Below are 14,000 nucleotides of genomic sequence, written 5' to 3' on the forward strand. Positions count from 1 at the left end.
AATGTTTTCTGCTTAATATGTAGTTTAAATTATTTTTGAAAATGTGCCACAGATTGCATGGACAGTACATAGCCACAGAAAGGCTCAACACATTAAACTTGAGTGGCATGGTTTCACATTGGTTAGGGCTGCCGCCTTATACAGTATGTGAGAATCTGTATGTTCTTCCCATAACTCACTATCACTTTTTTCCTTCTATACAGTTTGACAAAAAGCTTGCCAAGTTGCTGTCCATGTATTTCTCAACCACTATGGGAATAGTTTCGCAGTTTTGTAACATGAGGTGTAACCATCTTGGTTGTTCTGACAATGACTTGAAAAACAAGGACATCTCATTGCAAGCTGAGAAAATCATGAATCCTCAGGCTCTTTTAAGCAGTTCCTGTGGTTTACAAACACATTTCTGATGGAATGTGAAAGGATGAAATCAGCTGCAAGCATAATTAATGATGGATTTATTCATTTGACAGGGAAAGCTGCAGGATGTCAAAAACATACACAAAATGCAAAGAATTCAAAGTGAGAGACTCAGTGACTGAGCACATAATGAAAGTTGTCAGCCTGTTTAAAAGCATCAACAATTTTTTTGAACAACCTCAGGCTGTAGGTGTGTGTTGGTGGGGTGCTACAGAAATACACACCATGCAATGTGTGAACAATGATCTAGAATGGTCCTTTCCTAAAGGTTTTTTTTCAAGTCAAACATCAAAGGCAGGGTCAACCGGTTGTAGTCTGTAATTGAGTACCTGTCTTAAAAGGATACCATGGTCCAACTCCTGCCAGTCATGTGCCCAACTCCCATACTTGCAATCGGGATGTGTGAGTTTTTCTGTCACACTTTAGCTAAAACCAGCTCCATCTCCTGTCCTTTGCCACTCTGGTAAAATCCATGTGGAGCAGACAATTGTCCAAAATACAGTAGAGCAAACAAAATAGATGGACCTTATTTCATTGTTCTGGGGAACTTGCAAGGTGGGAACAATAGCACACTCTTGCTGCTATTCCTCTCTGAAAAAGCAAACACTTTGCATTAAACTTTACACTTTTTGCACTATTTTTCACTTTTTCTCACCATTTGTTTTATTCATGAATGCAAATTGCTACTTTTCATCTTGGATTTGAAACTTTATGGATTACATCTTAACTAAATTTACAATATCTGATATAATTGATTTGAATCTACATGTGGTTCACTACATGAAATGTTTTTTCATTGCACGCTGCTGACTGAAGCCTGATTTATAAACATTTTCCTTTACAATTTGGAAATCTAAACTTTTAGGAAAATTCTTAATTTCTCTGACATACTGTATCACTACCAACACCATATGTGTGTATGTCTCAACCAGAGATATGACATAATTCCCATACTCATCTGTGGAATTTTTCTGGCATACAGTAGACCTGCTAACTTCTTTTTTGTGTATTTCATGCTGTATTTCTTAAAAATGTAATTGTCCCTTCAACATCAGCTTTCCATGGAGACTCACGGCACTAAGATGATCACATCTGTCTAAAGAAATCTTACTATGGCACTTTGTTCAACAATAGTGCAATCTCACAGCAGAGCGTCCATGTTCATTTGACCTTAGCTTCAATTAGACTAACAGCAGAGCGCTGTACTGTGTCTGTTTGAACTACCCATAAGCCATTCCAAATGTGTTGTATTGCATCAGCTTCTATCCATTGCTGTTACACATAATTTTCAAATTTCCTTTACTTTTTGGTTTACCCCTGTATTTCTCAGATATTTCCACTATGCTGAAATACTCTCACAATAAACCTCTTTATATTAAACACTTTGTCCATAATAAATGGCCAGACTGGAATGTTCTAAAAGACACTGGCATTGTGCGGCATCCAAAGTATCTACACCATGGCTCACAATGCTACCACTAGCATGCTAGTCTAAAAAATGCTAGGCAAAGTGTGGGAAGGTCATCAGCAGCATTATTTCTGGAATTTGCTGCCCTCCTCAGGTTTTGGGAATAAGTGTGTCAATATGCCAAATTGAAATAAATTCTGGGTGTGGATATGTGCACAACCAAGTCTTGGTTACTAACATTGCTTTGCTTAACACAAGGTATATCAATAGCAAAGCACTTGTACTTTCTGAATTCATTATGGACTGCAGCCTTGATTTACTGTGCTTAACTAAATTATGGTAAAAACCTAATGAGTTCACATCACTAACTGAGGAGACTCCATCTGGTTATGTTTACTTTGCAGTGACTCAGAGCTCTGCTCAGAGTGAACAACTTGCTGTAATTGATATATCTGAACTAAACATTAAAAGAATATCAATTAGATGTCCATTGTTCTGTAATTGTCTAGCTCTAAATCTGATAATGCAATCTGGCCCTATCCTACTTATTGTTTTCTATTATCCTCCAAATTACAACAGATCTTTTTAACTGATCTGACTGATCTCTGACTGATCTCTTTCCCAGACAGTCATTCTGACAGTCATTCTTGTAGGTGATTTTAATATTCACTTTGACATTCCTACACGTAAGCCAACAAATTAATTCCTATCCCTGTTGGACTGTTTTGACTTGGTGCAGCATGTTGATTTACCTACCCACTCTGGTGGTCATATATTAGGCCTGATCTGCACATCTGGATTATTTGTTGGCAACACCTGCAGCACTGATTTGGGCCTGTTTGAACGTAAAACTGTACTTTTGACTGTCCCAATGCCTCTCTCATCTCTTAACTGTAAACATGAAATTTCTTTCAGAAAACATAAAAATATCTGTCCCATTCTTTTTGTTGGATATATTACTGATCTTTTTCTGTTTTGCCCTTTTCTACCCACATTAGATAGTCTTGTTGATTACTATAACTTATCCCTTCATTCAGCACTAGATAAAACACCTTCTTTAAAAGACATGCTGTAATCATTGCGCTCCATGGTATAACTCAGTATTGTTGTCTATGACAGCAGCTGGCCAATAACCAGTAAGATTGTCATGTAAGATTGGCCTTACTATGCATGTGCAGGCATCAAAGGACTTACAGAGATGCACCACCTGCAGTCAATAATGCATACATGGGCAAAATATAAAGAGAAGCAATGATAACCTAAAGGGTTATATTCTTTGTGATTAATAAACTACTTCAACCTGCATCTTGCTCTATCACTTCTTCCACTGAAGACTTAAAAATTCCTTCACTTTTCATATGATAATATCAAAGTCAAATCCAGTTCCTTTTCCGAATTTTCACCAGTTACATTTACATTTATTAATGACCTGCACTGTAAGATGAGGCCTGCTACTTGTGTACTGGACCCCATATCCACTGCACTTCTCAAATACTGTATTCATGCCATACTCCTGTCTGTTACAACAATAATAAATACATCCCTTGACACTGGATCTGTGCCAGCTACTTTTAAAATTGCTTCTATTACCTTCACATTAAAAAAGTCCAGTCTTGATGCTGACAATCTGGCCACCTTTCAGCCCATCTCATACTTACCTTTTCTGCCTAAATTTCTGAAGTGTGTTGTGGTCTCCCAACTCACAAGTTACTTAACGTGTAATAAACTGATGGGACCATTTCAAGCTGATTTCAGAACACTGCACAGCTGTGAAACAGCTATGCTTTGGGTATCTATTGATTTGCTTGTGGAAACAGAATTTGGGCAAACCAGCCTATCAATTCAGTTACCATTTGATACTGTTGATCATGTTAATCTACTGCCCAGAGTGGAGAACATTTTGAGTATCTCTGGCACTTCTCTCAAGTGGTTAAAGTCCTATCTTACTGTTAGGCAAGAGTTTGTTTGTCTTGGCAATAGCAGGTCCAGCTCAGTGTCAATCACAAAAGCAGGCCCTTGGCCTTCTGCTTATATTTATCTTCATGCTTTCCACTGGCTATATTATTTGTAGCTCGATACTGGGTTATCAGTGTTAAAAGTGAAAGTTTCTCAGAGTTTGCTCGGCTCACAATTTGCCTCTGCAAAATTAAAACCTGGATGGAATACAGTATAAATCTTTAAAATTAAACTGCAACAAAGCCAAAGTCATGCTATTTGGCTCTAAAGCTTAAGAAGATTAAATTTTTTTTTCAATCACTCTTGGTGATGATCTCATCAGACTTTCTTCTGCTGCAAGGAATCTTTTATCTCTTTTGATTCCTCCCTTTCTTATACCTCACCTAAATCACATTAAGAAACTTCATTACTTCCACCTCATCACATATCCTGTGGTCGCTCATTCCCGTTCTTTTGCAATGCTGAAAAACTTGTCCATGCTTTTATTTCATCCCTATTGACAGGTACCCCTTATAATCTGTTATCACAATTCCAGTTGATGCAAAACTCTGTTGCAAGTGTCCACACACAATCTAGCAACAATGAGTACATGATGCCCATCTTACTCCGTGTTCACTGGCTTCCTGTGTCTTACAGGATTGAATATAACATTCTATTAATAACATAAACATTTTTACATGACCTTGCATTGGAATACATCAGTAACCTCCTCCATCACTATGCTCCTATCCAGGCCTACTGATTCTGGTAATCTTGTTGTGCACCAAAGTAATCTGTGCTCTATTGGCCCCTGTATAGCACCTGGACTTTTGGAATGACCTCCCTAAATTAATGAGATCAGCTGACTGAATTCATTTTTTAAAACAACTTAAAACTCATTTGTTCAAGAAATCATTTAACTTACCCTGATATTCTGACCCTTCTTCCAGTTAATCCTCTTCGTCCAGATGTTCAAGATGATGTGCATTTATATCACAAATTATATTATTTGTTTTGGGTTTTCTTTTAGTATTTTGAAAATGTGTATTTTTATTCTGGTTTATTTTCCATTGTTCTAATTCAAAACTTTGTGTTTCCTGTACTTATCTTTATTCAGTGTTTTACGTGGATATTATTTGCTTCTAATATTTTATATACCCTGTTGTTCACTTAAAAATTTCGTGAAGCATGGGAAAGGTGCTATATAAATAAAATGTATTATTATTATTATTTTTTTTTATTATTATTATTATTCAGCCTATTCAGTAGACATCTCGCCCAGACAAACTTGAAGGTAAGGTGGAAAGAAAGGATGGGTAATTTGTTGTCAGTATATCTAACATGCTTGAGCGCTCTATAGGTACACTTACAGTGAATTTGAAAAGTGTTCCATTGGGAAAGCATGAGCTGTCACACAATCAATATGAAGGAATACAGTATGCTTTTATTAGGACTAAATGCTGACCAGATAATGTTCTGTATTAATGCATTGATGGATTCCTATGGCTGTATGCTTTCATTTGATGCTTAATTATTTCATAAGTCCTAGGACTAATTGTAATAAGAAACAATCTTTGAATCCTTTCGCCCTGTAAAACTCTCAGATGTATTCTGTGTATGTGATGGTGCTGGTCTGCCCCATGCTACTGGGTCCTCAAGGGATGAGCCAGCGGATGAGAACTCGGTCATTGCAGTCATTGTCCTCCTGGACCTGACTGCTGCTTTTGACACTATTGACCACGAGATATTGCTGTTACAGCTTGAACATCTTGTTGGGCTTAAAGGGGCTGCTCTTAACTGGTTCAAGATATATCTAACTGGTAGACACTTTTCAGTGACTTTAAATTCCTCTTTTTCGTCTACTGCTTCTCTTTAATGTGGTGTTCTTCAGGGATCCATTTGGGGTCCTATCTTATTCTCTATATACCTTCACCCTATTGGAGTTATTTTTAGGAAATTTAACATTTCTTTTCACTGCTATGTTGATGATACACAGGTTTATATTCCTGTTTGCAACTCTGCAATAAATCAACTGCACAACTGTCTTTCTGAACTAATGCCTAATAATTTTCTTGATCTGAATCAAAATAAACCGGAGGTGCTTATAAGTGGGTCCATCAGCTAAGCCCAAATTGGTCTTGGACTTCTCTGCTCTTTCTCTGTTTTTTTGCAAACCTCAAGTCCGCAATCTAGGTGTTATCTTTGACAGTAACCTCTCTTTTGAGAAACAAGTTAATTCTGTAGTCAAGAGTTGCTTTTTCCAGCTTCGTCTTTTAGGTAAGATCAAGCCTTTTTTATCTTCTAGGGATCTTGAGAAAGCTACTCATGCTTTTATCTTTTCTTGCCTTGATTACTGCAACTTGCTGTATTCTGGGATTAGCAAATCCTTGATACACAGCTTACAGTTGGTCCAGAATGCTGCCGCTTGCTTTCTGGTTGGGGCAAGAAAGTATGACTTTGTTTCTCCAATATTAGCTTCTTTACACTGGCTGTCTGTCAGTTTTCGAATTGATTTTAAAATCTTGTTACTAGTTTTTAAATCTTTACATGGGCTTGCTCCTGCCTATTTATCCGAATTATGTGTTTTACACCTGCCATCCAGAGTGCTTAGATCTTCTGGTCAGTTGTTTCTTGTTGTCCCTCGTACCAAGTGTAAAACTAAGGGGGACAGAGTATTTGCAGCTGCTGCTCCTCGCCTGTGGAACTCTTTACCTCATTACATAAAGGAGTCGTCTACAATTTAATTGTTTAAAACAAGATTAAAGACTTATTTCTATTCACTTGCATTCCGTGATCTTTAGTAATACTGAATGTTTCCTCATTGTGATTATGTAACATTACTTCAATTTATTATTTATTTTATTTATGTTAATTTATTTTATTTCTATTTATGTTATTCATGTTAATTGTAGGCGGCACGGTGGCGCAGTGGGTAGCGCTGCTGCCTCGCAGTTGGGAGACCTGGGTTCGCTTCCCGGGTCCTCCCTGCGAGGAGTTTGCATGTTCTCCCCGTGTCTGCATGGGTTTCCTCCAGGTGCTCCGGTTTCCTCCCACAGTCCAAAAACATGCAGGTTAGGTGGATTGGTGATTCTAAATTGGCCCTAGTGTGTGCTTGGTGTGTGGGTGTGTTTCTGTGTCCTGCGGTGGGTTGGCACCCTGCCCGGGATTGGTTCCTGCCTTGTGCCCTGTGTTGGCTGGGATTGGCTCCAGCAGACCCCTGTGACCCTGTGTTCGGATTCAGCGGGTTGGAAAATGGATGGATGTTAATTGTATGTTTTTTTGTTTGTTTTTTTTTTTATTAATTTTATTATTAATCATTCCGTAAATATAGATCAATTTTAAAAAAAAATAGGATTGAAAGCAAATCAAACCCCACCCCTGAGAAGGAGAGCATGGCCAAAGGAGTAATACTTAAGGCTTGTAAACATGCCTAAATTATTGAGTTTAATAGGGCAAAAAAAGATAAATGGAGAAGGAAAAGAAATGCGGAAATAATTATTTCTTCTTTTTCTAAAATATAATATATATGCCAGGTTTTGAAAAAATTCTGTACAGATCCCCTAACTGAGAATTAGATTTTTTCCAATTTCAAATAATATAAAACATCAGTTTCCCACTGACTTATTAGAGGAGAGTTAGGATTCTTCCAATTTAACAAAATCAGTCTGCGTGCCAAAAGTGTAGTGAATGGAATCAGAGTTTGCTTGTCCTTATCCATTTCAAATCCATCTGGAAGAATACCAAACACAGCTATTAGTGGATTAGGAGGGATTGTGACACCAAGGCTGTCTGAAAGGAACTTAAATATTTTGGTCCAAAATGATGTTAATTTGGTGCATGCCCAAAACATGTGACCCAATGAGGCAGGAGCTTGGTTGCAGCGTTCGCAGGTTGGATCTTGCCCTGGAAACATTTTGGACAGTTTTGAGCTCGATATATAATTTTGAGTTGAATAATTCTATGCTTTGCGCATATGGAGCTCGAGTGAATTCTCTGCATTGCTACTTTTCACTCCTTTTCTGATATATTAATTAAGAGATCTTTTTCCCATTGTCCTCTTGGATCTTTAAAAGGAAGGGACTTTATATATTGCAGAAATGGTGTCTAAGTCTTCGAAGTTGAGCAGTATTTTTTCCAGCATGGTGGAGGGTACGAGATGAGGAAAATCAGGCAGGTTCTGTTTGACAAAGTTTCTAAGTTGAAGATAGTGAAAGAAAGGTGTAGCTGGAAGGTTAAATTTGGAATGTAATTGTTCAAAGGATGCAAAGATATTGTCTATATAAAAATCTCTGAGCAATTTAATCCCAAAACTTTTCCAGATATTAAAAACTGGATATGTTTGCAAGGGTTGAAAGAAGTGGTTCTCTTGCAGGGGTGCCACATATAGAAGATTTTCCATCTTAAATTGCTTTCTAAATTGGTTCCATGTTCTGAGTGAGTGAAGCACAATTGGTTTATTAGTATATTTGCGATAACTTGCATTTATTGGAACGCAGAGCAGGGAATATAAAGAAGTGCTGCAGGATATTACTTCTATTGCGGACCAGGCGTATGTATGTTCATTTATTTGTGTCCAGGTTTTTATGGCTTGTATCTTTGCTGCCCAGTAATAAAACTGAAAATTAGGTAGAGCCATGCCACCTTCTGCCTGAGGTCTTTGTAGGGTCACTCTTCGGATACATGAATGTTTTGAGTTCCAAATAAATGAGGTTATTGTTGAATCTAATTGCTTAAAAAATGATTTATTGATATATATTGGGATGTTTTGATATAAAAAAAGAAGCTTAGGAAGGATATTCATCTTAACAACCTTAATTCTTCCGGCTAGAGTGAGATGAAGGGTTGACCATCTATGCAAGTCTTGCTTAATTTTTTCCATACAGACGGCGAAATTTTGTTGATAAAGAGCTTTATGTTTACTTGTGATATTTACCCTTAGGTATTTAAACTGATCTGCTATGGTAAAAGGTAGGGTGTCCAATCTAATATTACAGTATATGCTTGTGAATTCAATGGAAAGAGTATACTGTACTTTTATTCAAATTAATTCTGAGACCAGAGATCTTTTGAAAATCTGAAAGTGCTGTTAAAACTGCAGGCACAGTGTTTTCTGGGTCTGATATATATATAAAACCATATCATCTGCATATAGAGAATTTTTCTCTTCCAGTCCTTTTCGGATAATCCCCTTTATCTGAAAAGAATTTCGACAGTGGACCGCCAGTGGTTCAATGGTGATTGCAAACAGCAGTGGTGACAAAGGGCAGCCTTGTCTGGTGCCACGTTCTACTTTAAAGTAGTCTGAACAAATGTTGTTAATACAGACTGAGGCTTCTGGACTGGTATACAGTAGCCCCTGTAGCTGTCACTGGCTCCCGGCAGGGCACCATCCCTGAGCCTCCAACTCTTGCTGCCAGGCTTGTGTCCCTACAGTCTATGGCTCCCCTGTAGAATGCCTCACTGTCGTCTTCCAATTGCCCGACAGCTGCTCTGCCTCTCTCCAGCCTTATCCGGTGACTCACTACAACTGAGCACCACCTCAGTCACTCCAGCTCCTATGTTGCTCACTTCGCCCCTGAACATCAGCCACACACTCCATTGAGGGGCTTCCTCACCGGCTGTCTGTCTTCTCTCTCTGTCTTGTTCACTTGCTCTGGATTTCTCTCGTCTCCTGCCTTCTCTCTCCATCTTTTAACCTTATTTCCTTTTATTCTTTATTTTTTCTTTCTTTTTCCCTGATTCTTCTCTATTTGATTCTCTTTTCTTTCACTCCCCTCAATCAGTTTTTCTCCCTTTTTCATGTGCCAGCTCTTTGTTATGCGCCTCCATGGGCACAGTGTCTCAATCATGCACCTCAGGAAGCCGATAAAGCAATTGAAACAGCATCCTCATGTGCAGGTGCGTCTCACCCCAATTACTTCAGCAATCTCCCGCAGCTGTGTGAGTATGCACACCCACGGAGACTGAGCCAGCCAATTAATTATTTATTAAAACTGACACCTTTTCCTGAGCTGCGGACCCACTATACTAAAGTATACTGATTTTTGCTGAGCTGCCTTGGTTAGATGTGTCAAATGAATACATCATAATGATAAGCTCACTTGACAAAAAAATAGTCACCTTGGTTAAATCTAATCTAATAGTGAATATCTCTTATCTGATCCTGAAGAACAGCTACCATTCTTCTGGCATGGACACCACCAGTTTGTAGATGTAGGAGACATCCATTTACATCCACTCTTCAGCAATAAATTGGTCATTTTGGTTGGATGGCTCCACCATCATTTCACCTGTTGGTCCAAGTATCCAACAGATTTTCTTCTTCTTCTTCTTCTTTCAGCTCCTCCCATTAGGGGTCGCCACAGCGGACCATCTTCTTCCATATCTTTCTGTCCTCTGTACTTTGTTCTGTTACACCCATCACCTGCATGTCCTCTCTCACCACATCCATAAGCCTCTTAGGCCTTCTTCTTTTTCTCTTGCCTGGCAGCTCTATCCTTAGCATCTTTCTCCCAATTTACTCAGCATCTCTCCTCTGCACATGTCCAAACTAGCGCAATCTCGCCTCTCTGACTTTGTCTCCCAACCGTCCAAACTGAGCTGATCCTCTAATGTACTAATTTCTAATCCTATCCATCCTTGTCACACCCAATGCAAATCTTAGTATCTTTAACTCTGCAACCTCTGTCTCTTGCTTTCTGGTCAGTGCCACCGTCTCCAACCCATATAACATAGCTGGTCTCGCTACCGTCCTCTAGACCTTCCCTTTCACTCTTGCTGATACCCGTCTGTCACAAAATACTCTTGACATTCTTCTCCACCCATTCCACCCTGCCTGCACTCTCTTTTTCACCTCTCTTCCACAATCCCCATTACTCTGTACTGTTGATCCCAAGTAATTAAACTCATCCACCTTCGCCAACCATACTCCTTGCATCCTTACCGTTCCACTTACCTCCCTCTCATTTACACACATGTCTGTCTTGTTCCTACTGACCTTCATTCATCTCCTCTCTAGAGCATATCTCCACCTCTCCAGGGTCTCCTCAACCTGCTCCCTATTATCGCTACAGATCACAATGTCATCAGCAAACATCACAGTACACAGGGACTTCTGTCTAATCTTGTCTGTCAACCTGTCCATCACCATTGTAAATTAGAAAGGGCTCAGAGCCGATCCCTGATGTAATCCCACCTCCACCTTGAATGCATCCGTCACTCCTACCTCAGACCTCACCATGGACACACTTCCCTCGTACATATCCTTTACAACTCTTACATACTTCTCTGCCACTCCCAACTTCCTCATACAATACAACAACTCCTCTCAAGGCACCTGTCATATGCTTTCTCCAAGGTCCACAAAGACGCAATGTAACTCCTTCTGGCCTTATCTATACTTCTTCATCAACACCCTTAATGCAAACATTGCATCTGTGGTACTCTTTCTTGGCATGAAAACATACTGCTGCTCACTAATTATCACCTCACTTCTTAACCTAGCTTCTACTACTCTTTCCCATAACTTCATGCTGTGGCTCATCAATTTTATCCCCCTGTAGTTACTACAGTTCTGTACACCCCCCTTATTCTTAAATGTTGGCACCAGTACATTTCTTCTCCTTTCCTTAGGCATCCTCTCACTTTCCAAGATTCCATTAAACAATCTGGTTGAAAACTCCACTGCCATCTCTCCTAAACACCTCCATGCTTCCACAGGTAAGTCATCTGGATCAACAGCTTTTCCATTCTTCATCCTCTTCCTACTCCCTCCTTGCTAAGCCGTTGCACTTCCTGATTCACTATCTCCACATCATCCAACCTCTTCTCTCTCTTGTTCTCTTCATTCATCAGCCTCTCAAAGTATTCTTTCCATCTGCTCAACACACTCTCCTCGTTTGTGAGTATGTTTCCATCTTTATCCTTTATTACCCTAACCTGCTGCACATCTTTCCCAGCTCTGTCCCTCTGTATAGCCAATTGGTACAGGTCCTTTTCTCCCTCCTTAGTGTCCAACCTCTCATACAACTCATCATACACATTTTCCTTAGCCTTTGCCACCTCTCTCTTCACCTTGCACCTTATCTCCTTGTACTCTTGTCTACTTTCTGCATCTCTCTGACTATCCCACTTCTTTGCCATCCTCTTCCTCTGTATACTCTCCTGTACTTCCCCATTCCACCACCAGGTTTCCTTTTCCTCCTTCCTCTGTCCAGATGTCACACCAAAAACCCTTCTTGCTGTCACCCTTACTACATCTGCTGTAGTTTCCCAACTGTCTGGTAACTCTTCACTACCACCCAGTGCCTGTCTCACTTTCTCCCTAAACTCAACCTTGCAGTCTTCCTTTTTCAACTTCCACCATTTGATCCTTGGCTCTGCCCTCACTCTCTTCCTCTTCTTGATCTCCAATGTCATCCTACAGACCACCATCCTATGCTGCTTAACTACACTTTCCCCTGCCACCACTTTGCAGTCTCCAATCTCCTTCAGATTGACTCTTCTGCATAGGATGTAATCTATCTGTGTGCATCTTCCTCCGTATGTAACCCTATGTTCCTCCCTCTTCTTAAAATTCGTATTCACCACAGCCATGTCCATCCTTTTGGCAAAATCAACTATCCTCTGAACTTCTTCATTCCTCTTCTTGACACCATACCTACCCATCACCTCCTCGTCTCCATTGTTCCCTTCACCAACATGTCCATTGAAATCTGCTCCAATCACCACTTTCTGTCCCTTGGGTACACTGTTCATCACTTCATCCAACTCACTCCAAAAATCTTCTTTCTCATCCATTGCACACCCAACTTGCGGGGTATATGCACTAACAACATTCATTATCACACCTCCAATTTCCAGCTTCATAATCATTACTCTGTCTGACACTCTTTTCACCTCCAGAACTCTCTTGACATACTGTTCCTTCAGAATAACCCCTACTCCATTTCTGCTCCTATCCATACCATTATACATGAAACATTATCAGTAGTTCATAATTGCATGGCACAGTACCTGATGCACTAAAAGTGTCAGTCATTAAACCATTACTTAAAAAGTCAGACCTAGACCCACACATACTAAATAATTATAGGTCTATTTCAAATTTACCCTTTCTCTCTAAAATACTAGAAAAAGTAGTCGCCAATCAGCTTCAGTCACACCTTACGCATTACAATTTATTTGAGAAATTCCAGTCTGGTTTCCGCACTGGTCATAGTACAGAAACGCCTAACGGGGGTTATTAATGACATTCTGATATCCTCTGATGAAGGAAACTCCACTGTAATTATGTTGTTAGACTTAAGTGCAGCATTTGACACCATTGACCATTCTATTTTACTACACAGGCTAGAAAATGATGTTGGGCTTACATGCACTGTGCTTACTTGGTTTAGTTCTTATTTATCAAATCGATTCCAATATGTACAGAAATGTGCTAACAGTACTCCATCGTTATACACAGAAGTGAGATATGGTGTCCCGCAGGGCTCAGTACTGGGACCTTTACTATTCTCAGTTTACATGCTTCCACTGGGATCTATCATTAGGAAACATAATGTTAATTTTCACTCGTATGCAGATGACACTCAGTTATACCTTTCATTTAGATCAAATGAAGTTTCTCCGATGTTGTCTTTAATTAGTTGTGTTAGTGAATTAAAGGAGTGGATGGATGAGAACTACTTGTCTTTAAACACAGATAAAACAGAGATGTTAATTGTTGGAGGGAATGACGCTGATCACAACAATATTCTGTCATCATTTAACTCAGTTGGAATCCCCATTAATTTTACTGAATCAGCCCGCAATCTAGGAGTTATCTTTGACTCTAGCATGTCATTTAAAGCGCATATTACAAAGTTGTCCAAATCATGTTTCTTCCATCTTAAAAATGTTGGGAAATTAAGGCGCTTTCTAAATAAACAGGATTCTGAGAAATTAATTCATGCATTTATTTCTAGTAGGACTGACTACTGCAATGAGGTGTTCACTGGATGTTCAAACTGTTCTTTATACAGCCTCCAGTTAATCCAAAATGCTGCTGCCAGAATTATTACAAGAACAAGAAAATACGAACACATAACCCAGTTTTTAAATTCTTACACTGGCTCCCGGTTAAGTTTAGGGCAGATTTCCTCCTTTTAACATATAAAGCATTAAATGGCCAAGGTCCGGCTTACTTGTCTGAACTTATCATGACTTACAAACCTGAGCGCACATTAAGATCTCAAGGTGC

General features: G+C 39.4%; 1 protein-coding gene across 1 annotated transcript in view; it reads right to left on the reverse strand.

Annotated features, from left to right (window-relative positions):
• The window catches only part of LOC127526110 (craniofacial development protein 2-like), a 1,015,936-nt gene extending 1,003,268 nt beyond the window's left edge, over nt 1-12,668 (reverse strand). The window contains exon 1 of the mRNA XM_051920359.1: nt 12,420-12,668. Coding sequence (XP_051776319.1) covers nt 12,420-12,634 — 215 coding nt within the window. The 5' untranslated portion in view covers nt 12,635-12,668. The remainder of the gene's footprint in view (nt 1-12,419) is intronic.
• Nucleotides 12,669-14,000: the final 1,332 nt, after the last annotated feature.

The sequence above is a fragment of the Erpetoichthys calabaricus genome, chromosome 17 (genome assembly GCF_900747795.2).
Source record: "Erpetoichthys calabaricus chromosome 17, fErpCal1.3, whole genome shotgun sequence".
In the NCBI taxonomy this organism is placed as follows: domain Eukaryota; kingdom Metazoa; phylum Chordata; class Cladistia; order Polypteriformes; family Polypteridae; genus Erpetoichthys; species Erpetoichthys calabaricus.